Source organism: Semicossyphus pulcher, unplaced genomic scaffold (genome assembly GCF_022749685.1).
Source record: "Semicossyphus pulcher isolate SPU_LCO1_2020_fin unplaced genomic scaffold, fSemPul1.0.p SCAF_17, whole genome shotgun sequence".
Taxonomy (NCBI): Eukaryota; Metazoa; Chordata; class Actinopteri; order Labriformes; family Labridae; genus Semicossyphus; species Semicossyphus pulcher.
The window spans coordinates 22,167,895-22,177,516 of NW_027211681.1; the positions used below are offsets into that span (position 1 = coordinate 22,167,895).

The 9,622-nt window shown below is 36.7% G+C and overlaps 1 protein-coding gene across 1 annotated transcript; it reads left to right on the top strand.

Annotated features, from left to right (window-relative positions):
• The first annotated feature begins 796 nt into the window (after nt 1-796).
• On the top strand, nt 797-7,112 carry LOC138594782 (intercellular adhesion molecule 1-like). The gene is made up of 5 exons (XM_069666007.1): nt 797-1,013; nt 1,606-1,875; nt 1,987-2,319; nt 4,159-4,416; nt 6,059-7,112. Exons 1-5 carry the CDS (start codon nt 941-943, stop codon nt 6,217-6,219), a joined length of 1,095 nt encoding a protein of 364 aa, XP_069522108.1. The 5' UTR covers nt 797-940; the 3' UTR covers nt 6,220-7,112.
• Nucleotides 7,113-9,622: the final 2,510 nt, after the last annotated feature.

A 9,622-nucleotide genomic window follows, 5' to 3' on the forward strand; every position in this document is an offset into this window, starting at 1 on the left:
CCACAGTTGATTTCTTCACACCAAGCTGCTTACCTATTGCAGATTCAGTCTTCCCAGCCTGGTACAGGTCTACAATTTTGTTTCTGGTGTCCTTTGACAGCTCTTTGGTCTTGGCCATAGTGGAGTTTGGAGTGTGACTGTTTGAGGTTGTGGACAGGTGTCTTTTATACTGATAACGAGTTCAAACAGGTGCCATTGATACAGGTAACGAGTGGAGGACAGAGGAGCCTCTTAAAGAAGAAGTTACAGGTCTGTGAGAGCCAGAAATCTTGCCTGTTTGTAGGTGACCAAATACTTATTTTACCGAGGAATTGACCAATTAATTCATTAAAAATCCTACAATGTGATTTCCTGGATTCTTTCCCCCCATTCTGTCTCTCATAGTTGAAGTGTACCTATGATGAAAATTACAGGCATCTCTCATCTTTTTAAGAGGGAGAACTTGCACAATTGGTGGCTGACTAAATACTTTTTTGCCCCACTGTATATAACGGATGTAGTATTATGCAGTAAAGTGTAAAAAATAAAACTTAAAAGCTCTAATTAAAATAAAGAAATCCCAACTACTAGTAATTTATATTACTTTTTTTAATTTGGCGTCATAAGATTGTACTCAAAGCAGTCAGTAGAGTAAATATATTAGAGGTACAAGCAACAGCAAAGTGAAGTAAATGTTTTGGGAGCAGCTTAGGGAGGGGGGTTGTATACACCAGGACCATCTCTGGAGACATTCCTGACCGGTACCTAACAAAAGCCATACTTTCACTTTCAAAGTTAGAGTCTTTGAAGAGGCAGGGAAAGGAACATAGAGAGGATGTGTGGCTGCTCTGTCAGCATTGTTTGACCGCCATATAAGGGTAAAAGAAAGGAGTGGACTCAGACACTCTCAACTTTTGGTTCGACAATAAATATACATTCGCTTTAAAGAAAAGACTGAATAATGTTCTTTCGTATAATTCTTCTGGTTGTTACTTGGATGATATTTCTGCATGATGTTCATGTGTCCAGCTGTGGTAAGTGAAGTTTCCCATCTATCGCTAAGAAGTTTTGTTGTTTTTGTTTGTTCCAAAAACTATTTTCTTTAGTGCAGTGCAGCTCTTGTAACTAATCTGAATATATTTCATGCAAACTTTTTTTTTCCTTTTTCACATTTGACTTTTCTTTTGTGATTCCTTTGGACATCTATCCTTACGCATTATATTGTTATATTATTATTGTTGAATAATTGTTCGGAAACAAGTAAGTATCTTGGGAAAATAATGACTTTAACAACATAACTTCATAATCTGGAATAATAATTGATATTTGTGTGGATATTGTTTAGTTATGTTGCAAAATTAAAAATTGTGTTTGTATTGTAAAACTTTTTTTTTTTTCTGGCTGCAAAAGCAGGTCAATCGCTACTTTCAGTCAACATCACACTATAATTTGAATTTACTGGGCAACATAACATTTCATCAATAACAGTAGATTTTCTATTGTCTATAAGAAAACATGAACAAGCAAAGCTATGAGCAGCAGTAGCTCTTTTGTGTATCAACAATTCTTAGTGTTAATACATCCAGCGGTTTCAAATACTGTCTCATTTAATGTGTCTGTTTACAGATCCTAACTGTGCAGATAAACCTGTGTTCACTCCATCCGAACTGGTAGTGAAGTATGGTGACCCAGCGTCTGCCAGCTGCTCTGTGTGTCAGCACGAATGCCTCAACAACTTGTTTAATTTGGAAATGGCTGTGGGACAGAAGGAAACAAATGGAACCAACATTTCATGGACCGTTGACAGATTGACTGAATGGGAACTATCTCTGCAGTGCTTTTATAACGATGCTGCTGGTTACCAGTGTTGTACAGTCCTGCCTTTAACTCTCTACAGTAAGTAAACTTGCTGAAGAAAAAAGTACTTTAATCTCAAAGCATTTTGGGTGTTTAGAATTATTCAGTTTTTACGGTGTGTAATACCTACATCTCCGTTTGTCTCCACAGAGCCTCCAGATAATGTCTTCATCAGCTTAATTAACCACACAGGGCCGATGCATGAGGACCATGCATACACTCTGCAGTGTACTGTACAGGATGTTGCTCCTGCTGAAAAGCTCATTGTGATCTTCTACAGAGGACGGACAGTACTGGGTGAAGTGCAATCAAAGAATAAGAAAGTAAAGAAACCAGTGACTGAGATCTTCACTTTTAACATCAACCCCAGAGCAGAAGATGATGGAGCACAGTACTGGTGTCAAGCTAAGCTGCAACTGGGACCTGAAGGACCACAGCCCCCTCCTGTGTGGATGTCACCAAATACCACTGCAACTGTGCACCGTAAGACTGAAAAAAATCACAGTAAAAAAAAATACTGTATTGAGCCAAAACCCCAAAGTACCAAAAACCTTACTTTCACACAAATATAGCAAAATAAACACACAAAATGACACATACAATAAGACAGCTTTTAAAAATTTTAATCTTTGGATCAAATGTCTCTTCTTTTCCTATACGAGAAAGTTCCCAATTTTGGAAAAATACAATTGCTGGCTGTCTTGCTTTAAGTTAAATGAGAGGATTGACACCACGTCCATGTCTGTACTGTAAATGTAAAGCAAGATAATATAGAACTTTATCAAACCCAAAGGAAATTATAGTGCCAGATAGCTCCAAAAGTACAGTATAAAATTAGAGAAACACAAAAAACAACTGAAATATAAGTGAAAATATAAAGTGTATGAACTCATGCAAAAGAGACCGTGCCTAATAGAAAAACAATATTACAAAAGTTATTTACAGAAGTAGGCAGGAAGTAGTGGTGGCAGTTAAAATGACAGTAGCATTGACACTCATTACGTAGTAAGGACTTCTATTGCACAAGATTATGAATTTAAAGATGCATGATATAGAATGTAATTGTACAGAAAAGAAAAGATTGCTCCTGCTAATGGTACTAATACATAGGCAGAAGTATTGCACATGATTATGCACCTTTGCACTACAATACTTTGTAATATATATTACCGTGTCTAACCTGTCCAAGTATAGCATGTCAATTTGTGTGTCTGTGCAGTAAAGAAAAAACTGAGTCAAATTCCTTGTATGTGCCCACATACTTGGCCAATGACACAGATTCTGATTCTATAAATATCAACATGGATACAAATATAAATGTGGCCAGAAAGTATTATTGCTCATAATGAACATAATATAACCTGATACTGAAAGTGTTTTTGCACATGATATCCGAAGTAGCACATAGCTAATTAGCTAAGTAAGACTGTAAACGGCAAGAGTGGTTCTCTCCAAAGGTAACACAGTCTGCTAACCAGTACTTTTAAATATGTTAAATTATAATAGAGGTACCAACAAATTTGGATAAACACTCCCCGCTCTTTCCCTCCCTGAAAGATTTAAAGATTTTAAGTTTAACCAAAATGGCTGTGGCTAATGTCGTTGTCATAGCATAAGCAAGAAAATGTCAATTCACACTGAGATGTAGGTTAGCTAATGTTAACAGTACAAAAAAGCTATCATAACCTTTCTAACAGCCACAGCAATAGGTACAAAAAATCCTTAGTAGTTATGTTTAGTAGTTATCGACTAATCACAGCTACAACCACAATCACAGCCTCAGCAGCTAGTAATAAGCCTCCGCTAGTTAGCATAACATTAGCTGCCAGCGATTTTTGGGACAGTAGTCTATGAAGTAATTGCCTTCAGTGACTATGAGACTTAAATCTTTCAACCACCTTCTCATCTCAACATTATGACTAGAGTTAATACAAATTACAGGGGCAAACAGATATTAGCTAAGGTTATTGTGATATTAATACTAACCTTGAACCACATCACAAGCTAACTGCTCGGCCCTGCCAAAGAAAATTGTGTGCCTCTGTAAATGTAGCCCACTGATTAACACGTTAACCTTTTGAATTAACAAGGGTAGCTGTTACCCGTTTTCAGTGTACATATGCTAAGCTATCTTGCTGCAGGCCTTTAAAGACATAAGAGTGGAATCATTCTTCTTATCTAACTCTCTGAAGGACGCGAAAAAGCTTTTTTCCAAAAGAGCCAAAACTAGTCTTTTGATGACCGACATGTATTTCTTTTTGCAATATTAACAGATGCTTTATTTTCTGTCTCTTTCATTTTCCTTCTTTAATAAACTGACAGATAAGCCTCAACTAAAGGGTTCCTCACATCCTCATCCAATCACAATAACAGAAGGAAATACTCTACAGCTGAACTGCACCGCTGTAGGAAACCCCCACCCCATATACACCTGGAAATACCAGTTTGCTAACGATTCCCTCCTCGGCAACAGCGTTCTCACTATCAACCCTGTAACTTCTGCAGATCAAGGGCAGTACACCTGTTCTGTAAGCAACAAGGTAGCGACTATCACTGTGCAGTTTAATGTGGTTGTCCAAGGTGAGTTGAATCTTCTACTGTTTTCTGTCTCTTAACCTTAACCTAAAGTTTTGATTTCATTCATTTTAAAAACACACCGACAGCAGGAGTTGCCACATTGATATGCTTAATAATGCATATATTATCTTAAAGGTCCAATGTACAGTAGAGAAAACAATTTTAGTGACACTGATGGGTGGGAAGGGAACTGCAGTCAACTTCCTGTTGCTCACTCTCGCACTGTTAGCATCCTGAGGATCTGCCAAAACAGTGACGTGACACACAAGAGACTGAACATTTCATCACACTTTGCTTCGTAAAGTTACATCAGGCAAATCAACACCATTAGTCATTATATCCAAATAAGTTTCATGGATCACAAAACTGTTGAAGTAAAGTAAATTCAGCCAACAAACCAATACGTTCATAAATGTTAGCAAGCAAGCACGCTAACGTTTGCAAGCTACACACTGCAAAAATTGCATTGGATGCTTCATAATGTTATCAAAGACATTAATTTGCTCTATGAAATCAAATTTACCATCCAGATCAGCCCCTGGAACCTGGATAATTATCTGACCCCTATCAACTCAAGCCAGTATTCTGCGGTAAAAGCTAGCAGATGAGTCGCCAGTGTTATTGAGCAAGCTAACTTCAGTAACAAACCAGAAAAATGTCCCTATATGAATTGCCCTACAGATGGCCATCCCCCAATACCTCTTTCCCACCAAAATGTGTGTGTTGACACAGGTTTGTCAGACCCGGGAAGACCCGCTAATAAATGCCGATTGTCTCTTTTCCAATTGCCAGTGAAGTATCCTCCTGTCGGACTCTTTTCTGCTGCGTCACCGTCTGACGTCACAAACACGCCGGAAACCTGCCACCTTATTTCTTCTTCCCCTCGAATCAGAAGAAGCTCTCTCACCTCGCTGTCTCGCCAGTGTTGCTGCATCTTGCACGAAAACGAAAGAACAAATTTACTCTTGTATGTTGTTCTTCTGTATTTACACGACAGCGACCAGAACTTTAATGTAAGGCATAGCGCCGGAAAGGGGGGCGGAGATTAGCGTGTCGGCCCGGGTTTTGTGTTCCATCATTGCCGATCGGACCCAAGGCGATAATTACCCGGGTCTACTGCAGAGTCATTTGACCCGGGTCTGAATGCCAATGTAGCCTTTCCCACTAAGCAAAAAAGCCGGGTGTTAGCGGATTTTTTGACCAGTGGGAAAGCGGTTCAAGAGTTCAGTTGTGCTTTCCAAGCATTGATGGGTTTCTGTAAAGCTCTAGACCACCTCTATATGAAGTGTCACGATTAACTTGTTGTCATTTGAGCAGACTTCTGATATTTAAATATAAAAAACCCAATCCTTTCCTGGATTTGAGAATGTGAGGTGTATTTAAACTAAGTGATGTAGGGCTCTCGGCAGCATGTACTATTTGTTAATGTATGCAGTTGCAGTATACTTAAATCGGATAATCCTTCCGTCATTTTCAGGGCTCTGTAATATGCCATCAATGACATGAATGTAAATATGATAATGTAAGGTGCTACTACTAGTACTGAAGGAGATACAATACATCTGACCAGACAAAATGACAAACAAAAGAGGAAACGTAGTTGATGTCACTCCTTTTTTCAAGATGTCTGTCTATTTCTTCGTAGGTCTTGAGTTGCCACCGCCAACAACACCCAACCCGAAAACACCAATCAAAGTAACTACAACAGCCACAAGTTATACTAAAGTACGGAACAAATGTACCAGCAGCAAACCGATTCACAGGTTCATATTGTGTTTTATGCTTTCATTCTCTGCTCTTGTTTGAGTTAATTCCCAGAGAATATGAAAGGTTTGTTTATAAACAAGAAAATCGTGTGAGATTTTCGCAACTAAATAATTGAACAATGAAAGGCATTTTATCCATATCCTGTATATCCTACATCCAACGTCAATACATTTAAGTCTCTAGGCTTGAGAAGGCAGGCTGTTTCGAAAGGACACTTACTTTTTCAGTATAGTGCTGATATTAACCACAGTTACATTTTTTATCTTTTGTTTATATGCATTTTCTGGAAACATACCTCATATCGTAAGAACTCTCCACAAAAATACAATAACACACTTCACAAATATCCACAGATATCCTGCAAACTTACTGTAGGAACCAGTTGAACACCAGTTGTAAGACACAACACTGACACACTTTGTCCTAACAGGAGATTTATCTTTTGCATGTTTAGTCTTACACTCATTACAAACATACACAAGACTGTTGTAAAATCTTTATGTTTTTGTACTCAAATTTAAAACGCAGAAATACTGTAAAACAAAAATGTGTTTTTCTGTTTACCAAAAGACAGCATACACCCAACAGACTCAAAGTTGGATGTGTTTTATAACAATGAAAAATAAAAATGTTCTGCACTGTTCTGTTGTTGTCACTCATCTTGCTGTAGAGACGCTCATCCTGACAGGTAGAAATATCAATTAAAAATCGATAGATAAATAGGTCTTCCGTACATATTGACAAGGAGGGTAGCTCATTTTGACAGGTAGAAAATAGATGAAAATTGAGTAATACCACTTGTTAAAGTTATCCTTTAATGTTAGTTTAGATTTTTCAGACAAATGGCCACTACAGTCACCATATATGTACACTACAAACAGTCATACCTTTCACTTTGTCTGGAGTAAAAACCACAGTTGAATTCAGATTAACCCTGAGGTAATTTTTTGATCATAAAATATAAAATAATAATAAATAAAATACCTTGTTTTGTGTGTGTTTGTTAGATTTGGTGAGAGTCCATACAGCTACATTTTGGATCTCTGGGTGGATCAGTGGCTTTGTTCCACTTCTTGGTGCTTCCTGTGATTGTTCAATTTAACTTGTTTGTCACTGAAGTTCAGTTAGATTCTGCTTGCAACTATTTTTTTGGAATGATTTTATTTCTGTTTAACGAGATAATCAACCAGTCATCCTCAGGTTGAAAAAAAAAAAGGTTTAGTGTAATGTTTATCAGAGATCAGGAGTGTCATGCCAGCATATTATCTCTTTATCTCGAGAAATCTTTCTTCTGTTTTCTCAAGATAATGAGATAAATCACAAGAAAACAAGCATGATTATTGGGAAACTTAAATAAATTAAGTCATGATTATGAGATGAAACTGTACACACAGACTTCTTTTTAGTTATGAAGCTCATGGACTCGACTCCAGAACTCTCTCTTTTCTGGCTTCGTCCAGGTTCTTCAAGAGCCTTCCTTATTCTAACAACATTAAAGACAGATGGATTTTTAGTAAATATGATATATATTTCCTAACATTCACATAAACAAGTTTATTATACTGTAGCAATACCACAGTTCAGTATTTAAAGTTTGTTTGTATCAACTGGCATAGGTAAACTTTTCAGTGAGAAGACACATTGTTGACATTATGTCCACAGTGAAAATGAAAATCAAGAACAGAGATTTTTGTTTAATAAAATGTTTTATTGAAAAATAATTAATGATGTACATAAAATGTAAAAAACAAAACAGTGATCAAATCTGTTTGTGTGGATTTTGAAAAGCCAAGTTTGCAAAAAAAAGTCTAAATAAAAAACTTAAAAGCTGCAATTATATAGAAAAAAGAAATTCCTACTACTGCTACAACACTACTAAATCAAAACGGTCTATTTTAGATTATTTTCACTTTTTGTTTGGCTTCATAAAATAAGAGTCAGAGCAGTCAGCAGAGTAAATATATTGGAGATACTCTAGAGACATTCCTGACCGGTATCTAAACAAAGCCATACTTTCACTTTGTACAATTAGAATCTTGGAGTGACAAAAGGGGAAAACAAGCTGCACTGCCAGCATTGTTTGACCACAACATGGGCGTGAAAGAAAAGAGTGGACTCAGTCACGTGCAATTTTTTTGTTTGACAATATAAATCTGTCTTTAAAGAAAAGACGGAAAAATGTAATTTCCTATAATTCTTCTGGTTGTAAGATTGATGATTTTCCTACATGATTCTAATGTGACCAGCTGTGGTAAGTGAAAAGTTTCCCATCTAATCAAAAAGCTTTGTTGCTTTATGTTTGTTCCAAAAATATACATTTTCTTTGTGCAGTGCAACTCTAATCTGAATTAACTAATCTGATTATTTGTCTCGCAAACGAGCATAACATTAATGCAAGACATTTCCTCGTGGTTTTTTTTACGATTTCTGACCAATATTTTATTTGTTTTTTTAGAAAATCATGTGACATCTATCCTTATGTATTATATTGTTATATTATTAGTGTGTATTAATTGTTCAGAAACAAGCACATATCTTATTTTTATAACTTGTGCAAACTTTGGGGCACCATGGATGTTTAATGAAACAAAAAATAAACTTTTAAAAGAATGTGATCGTGCCATAATGTGAAGCTAAAACATTCAGCTATTTAAAGCAAAAGTGAATCTTCATAAGATTGCGTTTTAAGAGTAATGTATATGAATTATTAAGAATTGTTGGAAAAATTCTTGGAGCCTGTGTGACCATCTTGATTTTCCTGAAAACTAAACTATATTGTCAGAGTGAAAAGTGTAACCTGCTGGGGCTGTGGGAGAGGTTTGTTTTCCACCTATACAATGCATGGTTGATATACCATGCAAAACTTTAGACACTTTTGAACTTTAATTGTCAGTGGTCCGAGAGGACTCAGGCCTCATCTGGCCTGGGTCTTTTTAGACACGACAGAATCTCCTAGAAAAACTGTTGCTATCGTAGCATTTTCTAAAGTCAATCAGAAGTTGAGGTAAAGAAGAAGAAACGGAAAGCAGTTCAAGTGTGAATATTTTACATCATTTCTGACAGAACAGGTAATGCTCCAGAGCAGGTTATGTCTGAGATAAGAGTTCAACCTGTACTAAACACAGCCTACTGATCAATCAGGTCTCTTGATTCAGTATAGCTCTGTGAGCTCTTAGTGAAAGGGAGGAGGGAGAGAGGGCGGTAAAACACTTCCGCTTTACCATATGATTTTAAGAAATAGGTCATGAAAGATATTCATGAAGCTTTACTGATATACAACAGAGACTGATAAAACATTGAAGCCTGAAGTACTTTTGTAGCTACTTATAAAATATGAAAGTAAGTATTTGTACCGTTTTAAATTGTGGTTTTATATTTATTTTTATTTGCTCCATGGATCCGCTTGATACGGCTGGGCGGAGAGAATAAGTCTAAATTTGTC

Bases quoted from the DNA above. Each gene is read 5' to 3' on its own strand.
- LOC138594782 (XM_069666007.1), top strand. From the start codon at position 941: ATGTTCTTTCGTATAATTCTTCTGGTTGTTACTTGGATGATATTTCTG. The intron at 1,876-1,986 runs GTAAGTAAACTT...TTGTCTCCACAG, and splicing joins CCTGCCTTTAACTCTCTACA to AGCCTCCAGATAATGTCTTC. The intron at 4,417-6,058 runs GTGAGTTGAATC...ATTTCTTCGTAG, and splicing joins GTTTAATGTGGTTGTCCAAG to GTCTTGAGTTGCCACCGCCA.